At 40.8% G+C, this 15134-nt stretch overlaps 1 protein-coding gene across 1 annotated transcript; it reads right to left on the bottom strand.

The window, feature by feature from the left end:
• Nucleotides 1–6917: 6917 nt before the first annotated feature.
• RAB33B (RAB33B, member RAS oncogene family) lies at nt 6918–15122 on the bottom strand. The gene has a single exon (XM_069105401.1). The coding sequence runs from the start codon at nt 14676–14678 to the stop codon at nt 14421–14423; it is 258 nt and encodes an 85-aa protein (XP_068961502.1). The 5' UTR covers nt 14679–15122; the 3' UTR covers nt 6918–14420.
• Between the last annotated feature and the right edge of the window lie 12 nt (nt 15123–15134).

Here is a 15134-nt window from a genome sequence, read left to right as displayed (position 1 = left end):
AAACCAAGCCAATACAGGGGAATCTTTAATTGCCATTACTATCACATTCCACCCCTCCAGGATCCTTGGCCTTACAATCTCAATCTAAATGGCCATGGATCCTGGAACAAATAGAGGCACTATGCTTTGTACTCCTTGCAGACTACGCCATAATGTAATGTAATGCCAAAAGAAAGGCAACTTCCCAGGTTCAAAATACCAGCATAGGTGCTCTCTATTTTATTCAGTAACAAACCCAGAACAGAGAAGATCAAAACATGACATCATTCAAAATACAGCATTTACTAAGTGTGATTAAATAATCTCCAAGTACTACCCCACCCCAGGACTTTCCAATCATTCAATCAATTACAAAGTCCCTGTTCTAAATACTACTCCACCCCTAGGCTATACCTTCATTTGGTCCACCACAAAACCCCTCTTCTCAAATGGAGATTAGTTTCCAAATATAGGTAAAGTACCTTCATTTGTCAATCACAGAGCACAATAAGGTCAAAAGTTCCCCACCCCTGGATCACAATTCAATCTACCCCAGAGTTACATCAAGTTTAAACACAGCACTTAATACCCAAATGGAGCTCTTTTCTTCATCTTGACACGAGGCAAGTTCTCAGCAATCTTAGTTCCTGGGGAGACAAGGCTTAGCAAGGCCATAAGATACATTGCCAGTCCCTTCATGAATTCATCCTCTGTCTGTGGAACAGTCCTAGAACCCCTGAACACATTAGCAAAGCCCTCTCCCAGGATTTCTGTAAACATACAACAAGAAAATCCTTCTTCAGGGCTTCTGAACCAACAGAAAGGCTCCCAGACCCCTGCAACAACAGCACTGTCCTTCACCAGTGGACAGTATTCACTCTGTCTGCAGGACAGTCTCCAGACCCCTGCAACAACAGTACTGTCCCTCACCAGTGGACAGTATTCACTCTCTGTCTGCAGGACAGTCTCAGGGCTTCTTAGTGAACAGCCAGGTTCCAGGACTTCTTCAACAAAAGGACAGTCTTTCACCAGTGGACAAATCTGGCAAAACAACATCAAAACAGACAGACAAAGTACCAGCAAAACAGCCATGTCTCCTCAGTCCTTGGCAGCTCAGGGGGCAGGTCTCAAAAGTCCAAGGCAATTCAAAGCAGCCACCAGCAATTCTCTTAGTCTCTCTCTCTCCACGAGGTGCTGCTTCCAAAAAAATCTTCCGCCTCTCTCCTGTCTCTCCAAATCTACCTCACCAGCTCCTCCCACTTCAGGACTTTCTTTTCACATCAACAAGCCCATCCCACAGGTGGGATTAACAAACTCTGGGTTTTAACACAATCAATTTGAAAACCAAGCCAATACAGGGGAATCTTTAATTGCCATTACTATCACATATAATAATCTGGGTTCAGGATTGAATAGGAGGAAGACAAGGCTGGATTTCCTCTGGGAAACTACAGAATTCTTTAAATGATCTCAAGCTTTTCCCTAAATAAAGCCCCATCTTTTAAAGACTAATAACGTTCTTCCAATAATGTTATATGAACAGGCAGCTAGGTGGTACAGTAGATAGAGCACCAAGCCTAGAATCAGGAAGACCTGAGCTCTGGCTTCAGACAATTACTAGCTGTGTGACCCTAGCAAATCACTTAACCCTGTTTGCTTTAGTTTCCTCATCTGTAAAATGAGCTAGAAAAGGAAATGGCAAACCACTCTGGTATCCTTGCCAAGAAAACTCCAAATGGGATCACGAAGAGTCAGACATGATTGAAACAACTAAACATTATATGACTGCAAATCACAGAATACAAAAGTTACTGAGAATTCAAGTTGAAAATCAATCAACAGGCAACAGAGATGCAATTGGGAACTAACAGACTGCAATACATTATGAATAAAATATTATGCAGAAGTAGAGTGAATATTTCTACTACTATGCATTAGGAATAGTAGTGGTTATTATGTAGTAGTAGATGTTATAAGAGAAAAAGATAATACCATCTTCTGGTATCCTTGCAATATCAGAAGAATTCAAGGAAGGCCCTTGAATATCTGCTGGGTGTCTATGGTAAATTTCTGGGACAAAATGCACAAGATAGGTTAAAATCTATACCTCTGGAGGTAAAACCTACATCAGTACCATCACAGACCCAGAGAGAAGAAAGGGGAAGAAGAGGAAGAGAAGGAACAACTCTAGGTCCATAACTATCCACTATGCCAAGAAAAGCCCTGTTGCTGGGCTTGCTATTGAAGAGATTCTTGTTTGGGTGTGGGTTGCCTTAGCTGGCTACAGAAATTCCTTCAGTAATTTCATTTCAATTTAGGGTTAAGGTCAGGGTTAATCTATGATTGAATGAACTCATCTTTAAAGGAAGCTTCTCTAAGGTCCCCCACAGCTGCCAAAACTACAATCCTATGAAGGAGGTAGTAAAAAAAAAAAATCAACATTCTCATCTTATAGATGAAGAGACTGAGGTTTTTCCAGACTGAGCTAGCTAATAAACACCATTTAGAATTTATATCTGACTTTTTTCTGACACCAGGGTTCTTCTCAAGACACCATAATGCCTCCCACTGTTCACAGAGAGCACTCTAATGGATCCATGATCTCACTGATCTTTTATCCAACTGTGTAGATTTCAACCTATCTCTATGCTTTCTCCTCCTATGAACTTCCTGTCCATATCCTACCATAAATTGTCATCTACAGTAAATCTAACCAAATGATAGAGTTCTTCTAGGTCTTTTAAATGAGTACCGGTATAGCACCAGCTGTAGATACATAAATGGTCCACCTCTTTTTCTTTTTGCTTTTTGGAGGGCAATTGGGTTTAAGTGATTTGCCCAAGTTCACACAGTTAGTTTTTGTGTTAAGTGTCTGAGGCCGGATCAGAACCCAGGTCCTCCTGATTCCAGAGCTGGTGCTCTATTCACTGCGACACCTAGCCGCCCTCCACCTCTTTTTCTAATCAAAACTATCTATCTAACACTGTAATATAATGCCAAGGAAAGGCAACTTCCCAAGGTTCAAAATACCAGCATAGGTGCTCTCCATTTTATTCAGTGACAAACCAAGAACAGAGAAGATCAAAACATGACATCATTCAAAATACAGCATTTACTAAGTGTGATTAAATAATCTCCAAGTACTACCCCACCCCAGGACCTTCCATTCATTCAATCAATTACAAAGTCCCTGTTCAAAACACTACTCCACCCCTAGGCTGTACCTTTATTTAGTCCATCACAAAGCCCCTCTTCTCAAATGGAGATGAGTTTCCACACATAAGTAAAGTACATTCATTTGTTCAACCATAGAACACAAAAAGGTAAAAAAATTCCCCACCCCTGGATCACAATTGAATCTACCCCAGAGTTACATCAAGTTTAAGCACAGCACTTAATACCCAAAAGGAGGTCTTTTCTTCATCTTGACAAGAGGCAAGTTCTCGGCAATCTTAGTTCCTGGGGAGACAAGGCTTAGCAAGGCCATAAGATACATTGCCAGTCTCTTCATTGATTCATCCTCTGCCTGCAGAACAGTCCCAGAACCCCTGAAAACATCAGTAAAACCCTCTCCAGGATCTCTGCAAACACACAACAAGAAAATCCCTCTTCAGGGCCTCTGAACCAACAGAAAGGTTCCCAGACCCCTGCAACAACACACTGTCCTTCACCAGTGGACAGTATTCACTCTTTGTCTGCAGGACAGTCTCAGGAGCTCTTAGCCAACAGCCAGGTTCCAGGACTTCTTCAACAGGACTGTCTTTCACCAGTGGACAAATCTGGCAAAACAACATCAAAACAGACAAAGTACCAGCAAAACAGCCATGTCTCCTCAGTCCTTGGCAGCTCCCGGGGCAGGTCTCAAAAGTCGAGGGCGATTCAAAGTGGCCCTCAGCAATCCTCTCAGTCTCTCTCTGCCTCCACGAGGGTGCTGCTTCCAAAAAGTTCTTCTGCTTCTCTTGCGTCTCTCAAAATCTATGTCACCAGCTCCTCCCAGTTCAGGACTTTCTTTTCACATCAACAAGTCTATCCCACAGGTGGGATTAACAAACTCTGGGTTTTAACACAATCAGTTTGAAAACCAAGCCAATACAGGGGGATCTTTATATTCCATTACTATCACAAACACTTATTGGATAGAGCCTTAAATCACTTTTTTATAAGCAAAATCATTGTTGTTGCAGACAATTTACACCCAACCACATAAATCCAAAAAAAGCAATATAAATATGCTGTTTTTAAAAGGATTACTGAATTTCGGTATATGAATGTAACTACTTTGCTATAAGAAATGACGAGCAGGCAGATTTCAGAAAAACCTGGAAAGACTATTTATATGAACTGATGTGAGGTGAGTAGAACCAGGAGAACACTGTACAAATAGTAACATAATGATCAACTTTGATAGACTTAGGTTTTCTCAGCAACACAATGATCTAAGACAACTTCAAAAGATTCATGATAGAAAATGCTATCCACATCCAGAGAAAGAACTATGGAATCTAAATACAGATCAAAGCATATTATTTTCACTTTTTTGGTTGCCTTTTCTTTCTCATGTTTTTTTCCTTTTTGTTCTGATTCCTCTTTCACAACATGACTATATGATCACACATGTATAACCTATGTCAGATTGCTTGTCATCTTAGGGAGGGAGGAAAATATGGAACTCAAAATCTTATAAAAGTGAGTGTTAAAAACTATCTTTACATGTAATTGGAAAAGTAATACTATTAAATGGGGGGGGAAGATTGTTGGAGTGTGTTTGCATGTGCACATGTTTGTGTATGATGAAATAACTTGGGATTATTTAATGTGCTAAAATTTCCTGAAAGAGAAAAAATTCCAAAATAAAAGTTTCAAAAATTAAAATTTACATTCCCTTTGGGCAGAGCATCAGCATGTAAGGGTGTAATACCCTGTTTTGGCCAGAGACACTGAGGGTCTTCCCCTCCAGATCTATTTTCATTTTTACAGGGGCCAATCTTTGCCTCATAAAAAAAAATTAAACCTTCATCACTGAATAGGTGCTGCCTCAGTCAAACTGAGACCTGTTAAAGACCTTAGCTTGAAAAGGCTCCCACTGCATCCTGGGTCATCTGCAGTTATCTTGATCCATATCTAGACATTGGACCCAGATGGCTCTGGAAGAGGTGAAGTTGGTGACTTTGCATAGGCCTCCCTCACTTAAATGCAATTCACCTTCGTGTCATGGCATCATCTCCCAGATGTTGATGGGGTATAGCCTCTGGGAAACCCCTTGAATCTTCCCACTTGATGAGGCTGAGGCCATAAACCTTTTATTATAGCTAGGCCCAATCTTGTTACTCTTAACCTAGCCTAGCCCTCCATTGTCCAGCTACTTCCTATTCCTACACTTATTGGATAGAGCCTTAAATCACTTTTTTATGTGCCAAATCATTGCTGTTGCAGACAATTTACACCCAACCACATAAATCCAAAAAATCCTGGATCCTATCAAAATATCTATACCCAAATCTGTTACCCTTAAACTAGCTTAGCAGGCCATTGTCTGTCATCTCCAGGTAGCTTTCAGCTATTTCCCACCCTTAATCTCATTACTAGAGTCAGACCTCCTTAGACTCCTCCTCAAGACCACCCCTAGAAACCCCCCACAATCTTTCTGTATATAAGCTCCATCTTGCCTCCATGAGGTTGTCGAAACTATCCAGTGTGTAGACTCACTGTGTCAGATTATTCTGGCCTGCTTGACAATCAATACAAGCTTCACATATACTCCATAAGAGTCTACCCATTAAGGTGAATCTTAGAGGAATTAGGGTTAGGGTTCATGGCAGAATTAGGGTTAGTGGCGGAATTACCCTAGATAATGCTCATGGCTTTAGTAAAAAAAAAAATATCCATCCATATGGAATGAACAAAAAATGAAGAAACATTTTTAATCCATTTGTTTTTATGTAAATTTTAAAATTAAGCTCTTAAGTGAAGGTAGATCTCATTAAGGCAGCCCTGTAGTATTTAACATTTTAAGCTTTTTGCACAAAAGAAATCAAAGCTATTTAAATGTGAAAAGGAACAGTTAAATGGAAGGGAGGAAAAAAAAATTTGGGTGTCAGTGCAGCAATCTTTTCTGATAAAGATCTGAACTGATTCAATTATATAAGAAGAACTATTTCCCAAGAGATAATGGTCAAAGGATTTGAACAGATCCATTTCTCTCCCTAGCTCCTTATATCCAATTAGTTGTCAAATCCTATCAAACTGCATCCCATATTACCTCTGACATCTAACCCTGTCTCTCCACTCACAGGGCCAGTGGCCTTTTTCAGCACCCCTGCCCTTCCTCCACCTTCCCCATCTTATTTGGTCCAGTATAACCTCCAAACTGGTTTCCCTGACTCAAGTATCACCCCTGCTCTAATTTATTATGCTTCACAAAAGTTCCAATTTAATCTTCATAAGTTCTGACCATGCTATTCCCATGCTCAACATCTTCAACAATGCTCCTAGTGATGAGGGATGGCTCCCTCTAGGTTCAGCAGGAACTCTGATCTTATCTAAGACCAGAAAACCTGCACTAGTGTCTGGAAAGAATTCAAGGTCTCAGGCTTAACTGGAGTGAGAGTTGCAGTTTATTGTTACGCTTCTATGAGAAGTGGGCAAGAGTCCTTTAGGGGACCTTCCAGTGAGAGGGGTACATGCTTTTACTTTTAAAAGGTAGGGCTGCCATTGTCAGGGCTGACCTAATAGTAGGGACCTCAGTGCATAGATAGTTTAGATAAGATTTGGGCCAGATCAGAGGAGACAAGAAGAGATTAAGTAAGAACAAAGGAGTCACAAGGTGTTAACCAGGCCAAGTGAGGATAGGGGGAAGGGGCAGAGTTTGAGGCTGGGAAAGGGATTTTTCAGATTACAATTTTACAATACAAATTGCAGTTACAATTGTACAAACTGGTTTTACAACTTGATTTACACCCCAGGTACCCCATCACTAGTACATCCTAGAATAAAATGCAAACTTCCTGGACTGGAGTTTAAGGTCTCTACAATCTGGTTCTTTTTTGGGTTTTTTTTCTTTTTGGAGGGCAGGGCAATTGGGGTTAAGTGACTTGCCCAACGTCACACAGCTAGTAAGTATTAAGTGTCTGAGGCTGAATTTGAACCCAGGTCCTCCTGACTCCAGGACCAGTGCTCTATTCACTGTGCCACCTAGTCACCCCTAAACAACTTTTTTTACATTCCCCTTATACAAGCTTAAATGTACATGAAGACTTAGAACACTTTCATAGCCTCCATCTTAATCTAGGCCATCATTTTTTGACTAGACAACTGTAAAGGCCTCTCACCATTCCAATTCATCTTCCATTTAGCCACACAAGCAATTTCCCTGAAGCACTCAACTAACAGTCACTTCCTAGCCTGGTTCTCAAGCTCAAAAGCTCCTATCTCTCTGTAATGCCCCTAGGATAAAATACAACTCCTGTTTGATATTTAAATCTGGCTCCAGGATACTTTTCTATTATTCCCCTCCACTTACTTTTCAACCACTCTGGCTTTCTTCCTGTTCTTTGTACAAAATGTTCCACTCCTGGACTCCATGCCTATGCATGGGCTGTCTCCCATGCCTGCAATGTACTTCCCTCTTCACCTCTGCCTCTAAGAATCTATAACTTAATTAAAACCTTAGCCCAAGCAACACTTCCTCCTACTTTCCTCATTCCCCCAAAAAGTTAGTGGCTCCTTCCCCTCTCCCTTACTTTGTATTGAAGCAAAAGTCTTAGTGCACTTAAGTAGGAGAATTCTGAGACAAAATATTGTATATGCTGTTAGATGTGTAGAAACTGGAGCAGAGAGCTTTTTGTTTGGTTTTTCTTTTTCACAAGGGAAGACAATAATTTGGAGGAAGTGAGAGATTGGTGGCAATTTTGAAACAACTACACTGTAAAGACAAAAGGCATCAACAAAATGTATTTAAAAATTTTTTTTCAACCACCTCTATAGTTTTAGCAACTCTAAATCCTAGATCCACTTAGATTCATGAATCTAAATCTGTATTTAGATTTTTGTAAAATAAACGAATTTGTAAAATAAAGGAAGAGGCAAGTGTACAAAAAATCTTTATATCACTCTTTTTGTGGTGGCAAAGAATTGAAAACTTGCAGAGGTATCCATCAAATGGGAAATGGCTGAACAAGTTAATAGTATATGAATGCAAATATAGAATACCATTATGCTATAAGAAATTATGAAGATGATTTCAGAGTAACCTGAAAAGATTTTTATGAACTATATAGAGTGAGGTGAGCAGAGCCAGATTTAATTTATATAATTACAATATTGCAAAAACAGGAAGCTAGAGTGGATAGAGCACTGGACCTGGAGTCAAGAAGACCAGAATTCAAATCTAGACTCAGACACTCACAGGCTGTGTAACCTTAGGCAACTCACTTAACTGATTTGCCTCAGTTTCCTCAACTGTAAAATGCGTATACCACCTACCTCCCAGGATTTCAATAAGGATAAAATGAGATATTTGTTAAGGGCTAAGAACATAGCAGGTGCTACATAAATGCTAGCTATTATTATTAAATAACTTTGAAAGAATTAGGAACTCTGATCAATACAATGACCAACTACAATTCCAAAGGAGGTATGTGCCCTGCCTTCTGATAGAGGTGATGGACAGAATGAGACATTTTTGTTTGTGTGCCTAGGTTATGCATGATTGTAAAAGGGTTTTTTTTTTCCTTGCTCTCTATGGAGGTGAGTAAGAAAATTATAAGGAAAGAAGGTGGGTCTTCATGAAAATAAAATTAAAAAGAGACAGTGATTTAGATGGACTATATAAAGGTTTCTTAATCTTTTCTATTCCAGACTACCCTTTGGCATTCTGGTGAAACCTATGGATTTCTAACATTACCCTCAGAATGTTTTTAAATGAATAAAATACAGAGGATTAAAATGGCAACCCATTCTAATGAAATACAATTATCAAGATATTTTTAAAAGGTGCAAGTTCACAGACCCTAGGTTAAGAACCCTTGAACTAGATTATCTCTAATGACTCTCCCAGCCCTAAATTATACAATCTTATTTCTAAGCCAGTACAAATAGTACAAACTAAGAAAAATGGTACAGCAATGATTTTTGGATTACATGCTGGAAATACAATGAGATCCCATCAAGTAATAGTGATTTCTTCTTCCCACTCTCAACAAAAATAGTTAATAAATTTCCTAGAAATCAAATGATTCTTGGGATCAACCCAGAATACCACAATACCCCTGATGTGACTGATCCTGAAACAAATCTCTCACAAATTACTCCCCTAATCCAATATTCATAAAACAACACTGTCCAAGGATCTTTTGGGAATAAAACACAACAGGTCATCACTAATTCACTAAATCCAAATACAACATAAATCAAAATGACTGCTATGACACCTGGAAGAAATAACTTTGTATACTTCTGAAGTCTGTTGTCTCACTTGTATTCCCGTACAAGTTCTGATAGGTTCTACCAAGCTGAAAAGGCTTAAAGTGTCCTTTAAAGGCTAGCCTAGATGTTTGGAGGGTTTCAGCACCAGATGGTGGTGAACACATCTGACTATATATATATATATATGTATATATAGTGTTTTGCCTCAAGGGTCTACTTCCTCTCTGCTGTGAAAGTGCTTCATCATCTATTCTTAGATACCTTCATTTGCCCCCCAATTACTTTGAGTTTGTCTTCCTTTTAGTGATCTTTTCATTTACACTGTTGTGGTCATTCTGTGGTCTTGGCTCTGCTTAATTAATTCAGTCTCACTTCATAAAATCTTCCCATGCTTTTCCATATATGATATAGTTATCCTGCCTTCATGTATAATGATAACCTGTTATGTTCTCACTCTATAGTTCCCAGAGCCATCCCTAGCCAGTGGGCAATCACTTTGTTTTCCAGTTCTCTGCTACCACAAAGAGTGCTGCTATGAAGATTTTTTCAGCCAAGGCAACTCATAAAGACCTCTTACTAAAGGCTGTAATTTGCATTTAGGGAGGGAGTAGTCACATCAATGAAATCATGGATTTGTTTTTGAAGAAATAAAAGCATTTCCATTTCCTATGGGGAGAAGAGAATGAAAAAGTTGTTCAATTTTCTCTGAACATATAAAACAGATCTCTATAGATCAGGTCACATATAGAGCAAAGAATACAGCTACTCTTAAAATATCAGCTATTTCCAAAATAAATTCTATCTGGCATTGAAGTATATTATATAATCCCTTTGCTCTGTACATTCTTAGAAATCTCATCCACTTTCATAGTCTCTACTACCCTCTATAGTGAAGAGAAAGGTCCAGATCTCCATTTCTTCATGACTAAAAATGACAAAAACAGTCTTTATCTTCTCTACCAAATCATTCCTTCTCCCTAACTTCTCTATTTTATGTGGTACCATCTTTACCCAAGTCATTCAGACTCAAAACCTCAAATTTTCCCTCTTTCCCAATATCCCCAGTGCCAGATAGTCTTTGAATTTTCCTTCATATCTTTTTCTTTCCATTTTCACTGACAATGCCTTAATTCAAGCCCCCACTATGTCCCAGGTCTAGACTCCTAAAAAAGCCCTTCTGGTACCAGTCTCTCTTTCCCCCAATCCAATGTCAAACACTCACCCTCTCACCCCCATCCACCTCAGAAAGCCTCCACAGTCCCTTACTGTTTCCTTCCTTTCTGCCTATCAAAATCTCACCTTCTTTATGGACACTAGTCTGACTCTGAAAGTGACACTCCTCTAAACTTCTATACCACCTATTGCCTGTATCTACATTTGCCCCAAACTTACAAATCTTACTAATGGGCAGTGTTACAAAGGCCTACAAGTCTGTTCTGTTGTTTAGAAATGAGAACTTACCTTTCTTGTAGAAATGATGTTACAGATCTTGGTTAGTTATGTCCCCAGGCCAGCTTATAAATGCTTAGTTAATGATGTATCTTAAGTATTATATAACCTAACACTACTTCTCTTGGGAAATGTATTTAGAATTCCAACTTGGAACTGAAAAAATAAGGGGCAGAACGAAGTAGTGTATGGAGAGCCAGCTGCAAAGCCATTAAGACCTAGAAACCTCAGATATATGGCTATGTGACTTAATCTCAAGTCACTTAACTTCTCAATGCATTAGGCAACATCAAGACTTAAGATGCAGAGAAAGTTCTGACTTGAATTTGTAGAGGGTAATTTCCTCTACTCTCCAGAAAGAACACAGAACTAGTCCCAGTCCCTATTCTAAATGAAAGAAACATACATATCACCAGGACCCAAATCTGATCCAAACCATGCATTCATGGCAGCTTCTGTGGCATGTGGCAGAAATCTCAGCAGGATGTAGGGTCTTCCTGGTGGTGATGAACAGAATACTAAGTATGAGGCAAGGAAAATGGCAGGGGGAGAATACCTAGGAACACGTTCAAAATGGACTTTTGCCCTTTCTGTTCTCCTTCCTCCCAATCCCTCTTAACAAAGGAGTTCTTAACTTTTGAGTCCACAGATGGTGCTCTCCCTCCCCCAAGGCATCTATAAACTTGGATCAGAAAAAAGTTTTTATTCATGTTTAGTTTCCTTTGTAATATGTGTGTGTAACTGGCTGCCTTTTATAATCTTACATGTTTTGCTTTATTCACTTAAAAACATTATTCTGAGAAGGTACACAAGCTTCAGACTGCCAAAGAGGTCCAAAACACACAAAGGAGGCTAAGAATCCCTGTCCTAACAAGATCTAGAGCCCCAGAAAGGGCTGGCCTCTACTTTCTTTCCCTATTGTGACCAGCTGCTAATTCTGACTAGTTTCAACCACTCTTTACCTGTTACATGACTGCAGAAGAGAAGGAACAGAGAATTATCCTCTACCCTCCTGTCTCTGATGTAAACAATCTTGATGAAATTTTTATAGTCCTGTACACTATTAACAACCCTTGAGCTTGTTAACTGAGGAAAAATAACGAGAAAGTTATACTTTTAAGAAATTGCATAATCAAACCTATCTCTTGTTATTCACTGAAATAAAGCACTAACTAGGCCCTGACCTTTCACTAAGTTTCAATTCTGCTTCTCTTTCTTCCTCTGCACAGCTAGGTTTTCTCTTCAGTTGGAATCCTCAAATGGACAAAGACAGTAAAAACATTTATATGGAGTCCTAAGCATTTAGGACTGTCAATGAAAAAAACCACATGAGCCATCTTCATTCAAGAAATCATTTATGTTAAATTTCCCAAAACACAGATTTTAACCCTCTCCAAAAGTTCTGTGTGTGTGTATATATTTGAGAGGATATTAACAAATAAATATAGAACTTTTCTTAAGAATGGTCCAAAAGTTGATTCTTAAAAACTTCTGTTCATATTTATGAATTTTGTCTCTTTTTCTATAAATACTTATTTAGTCAGAGAAAGATAATTTAACAGGCTTTATTCAGTTTTATTTTTGAGTGGAATACTAATTCATGACTTAGCATTAATTCTGAATTGTCCTTTCACGGAGCTCAAAAGTATCTTAGTCAAACTCAGGTTTACAGATAAAGACTGGTCCAGAGAGGAGAGAAAACTTCACTAAGATCAGAGCTAGTTAGTGGCAAAATGATATTCTAATTAGTTTAGAACTGACCACAAATAACTTTGCTGTTTGTTTTCTATATGAACGTCTAGTCTCCCCAACTAGACTGCTTTTCTATTTCTACTTCTTTGCACCTTCCCATAATATTTAGTCTTGCACAAAACAGGCTCTCAGTAGAGACTTATCAATGGATTTTAAGATGGCCCTGCTAACAACAAGCCATTTTCTAAAAGTGGTTTATGAAAATAGGAGTTTTCCAGACTGAAAATATTAGAATATTGAATGTACTGTTATCTCTTTTCATCAAAGGTGCTTTTAAGAGTGGATGAGATATATTTGAAAATGAAGATGATATAAATGAAACCCCACAAAGAAAACAAAATAAGATGGTGTGATGGCATTGTATTGTTCATTAGGTTACAAGAAAATACTTGCATTTCAATGAATATTTTGGCTTCTATTGTGTTCATGATTATTTAATTTATACCTGATGGTATATACCTATGACAAAAGTATTATTACCCAACATATATAAATGCCTTATTAAAAACTGACCACTGCTTCCCTTTCCACTGTGACCAGCTGCTTATTCTGACTAGTTTCAACCATTTGTCATGTTATACCACTGCAGAAGAGGAACACAGAAAGAAAAAATGGATGGAATATAATGTGCTCATACAAGGTCTTATGTGAGGTATAGGCTTTGAAAATTGTAAAGTACTATGTTAATAAGAACTATTATTTTTTTAATGGGATCGTTTTTCCTCCATAACTTTCCCTATTACACGTAGACAGTGTCCTGGAGATCTGATGAATGAAAAAGCATTTATTAAGTGCTTACTACATGCAAAACACATATTTAGTAAGTCATTAACTGACCGATTTTACCAAGTCTGAGGCAAGGCAGAGAACAGATAGACCATTAATTCCTCCCTCTCCCCCCATGCTGTCCTCAGTTGACTCCAATAATGTTTTATCATGACAGTCAGTAGGTACTTTAGAAAAGTCTTGCTCTGTGTATGTAAAGTCCCCTCCCATGCCCAGCATTCATCTCAACATCTGATACCTTCATAATGCAGCACAGGAGAAAGCACTCAATTCATGTTCACATCCAACCTCTGCATTTAGTAATACCTTGTGTGGGTGGACAATGTGACTTCATTAGTGTGGGTACCTCTGGTGCGGAAAATTCCCTTTGCCAATGCAGATGAACAACTAGCTGCATTTTATAGGTTTAAAAGGCTTGGGAGGAAGGTGGCACTGGGAGATAAACTTCCCCCATTGTGTCAAAGTAAAAGGGAGAGGAAAGACTTGAATCAAAGTCTTAAACCTATCTCCCATCCATACATAAATATGCCTTAGTAAGTTCACTTAGTAAGGTCACTTCTGGACCTAAGTTTCCAAATCTGTGAAATCAGGGAGCTGCACTATTCACTGATCCTCTAAAGTTCCTCAGTTAACAACTGTCCTGACTTTTTAGGGGGTCACTTCATTTCTCTGGGCCTGTTTCCCGGTCTGTACAAGAAGTTCCCTCAGTAACAACTGTCCTGACTTCAGGGATCACTTCATTTCCTGGGCCTGTTTTCTGATCCGTAAATTTAGGGGGCTGCACTATCTAAGGTCTCTGCCAGCTCTCCACTCGATAATCACTCGGGGCATCACTCATTACCCCGCATAACCATCGCTCCTACTGCATTGGTGAGGACCAAAGGAGGTTGGCAAACGCCAGGCGCGGCATCCGCGCCAGCTACGACTCTATGACCGCTGGGAAGGCACCGGCCCAGGCCTTGGGCTCAGCCCCTTCCAGCTCCAGCTCCCTTAGCAACCAGGGAGGCGTCGGCCCCGCCGGTGGCGCGTCTCTAGGAGGACGCGGGCCCGGCGCTCACCTTGATGCGCTCGCCGTCAATGTCCACGGCGCGCTCGCGGAAGTCCACGCCTATGGTGGCCTCGGTGCGGTCGGGGAAGCGGCCGGCACAGAAACGGTAGGTCAGGCACGTCTTGCCCACGTTGGAATCCCCGATCACGATGATCTTGAAGATGCGGGAGCGGGCTGGGGGCAGCCCCGCGCCCCCGCCGCTGGCCGTGAAGCTCGCCTCCAGTGACGACTCCAGTTCCATCGCGCCGCTTCCGGCAACGGAGACGGAGGCCGGGGCCGAGGTAGCGGCTCTGGAACCGACACGACCGGACCCCCGCTCGATTGCGCAACGTCCCCTCACAGTCCCGGCCGCTGCTGGGGGCGTGGGGGACGCGCGCTCCTACCGTTCACCGCTCCCCGGTCCCGCTCCTCGCACCGCCCTCCGACGTGGGCCGGCTGCAGCCGCCGCGACATCAGCTGAAGCCCCGCCCCCGCTCTCCCCGAGGGAGCCGAGAGCCTCACGCAGGCGCCCCACCCAGCCTCGCGCCCGCGCTCCCCTTCCACTCGAGGAGGAGTTCTGACGGGGGCAGGCCAGTCCCCTGGCCGACTTTGGCCGGAAGAGCCGGTATCCGCTGAGAGCGAGCCGTCAGCTAACGGCCCAGCTTCCGATATTCCCGCCTCTCCGGACAACGCGCAGATGCACAGGGAAGGGGCGGAG

The sequence above is a fragment of the Petaurus breviceps genome, unplaced genomic scaffold (genome assembly GCF_028583685.1).
Source record: "Petaurus breviceps papuanus isolate PSGF00001 unplaced genomic scaffold, PetGlider_PUasm1.0 76, whole genome shotgun sequence".
Lineage (NCBI taxonomy): Eukaryota > Metazoa > Chordata > Mammalia > Diprotodontia > Petauridae > Petaurus > Petaurus breviceps.
Note: the sequence above shows the minus strand (reverse complement) of the source record. Positions and strands in the feature narration are given on the sequence as shown.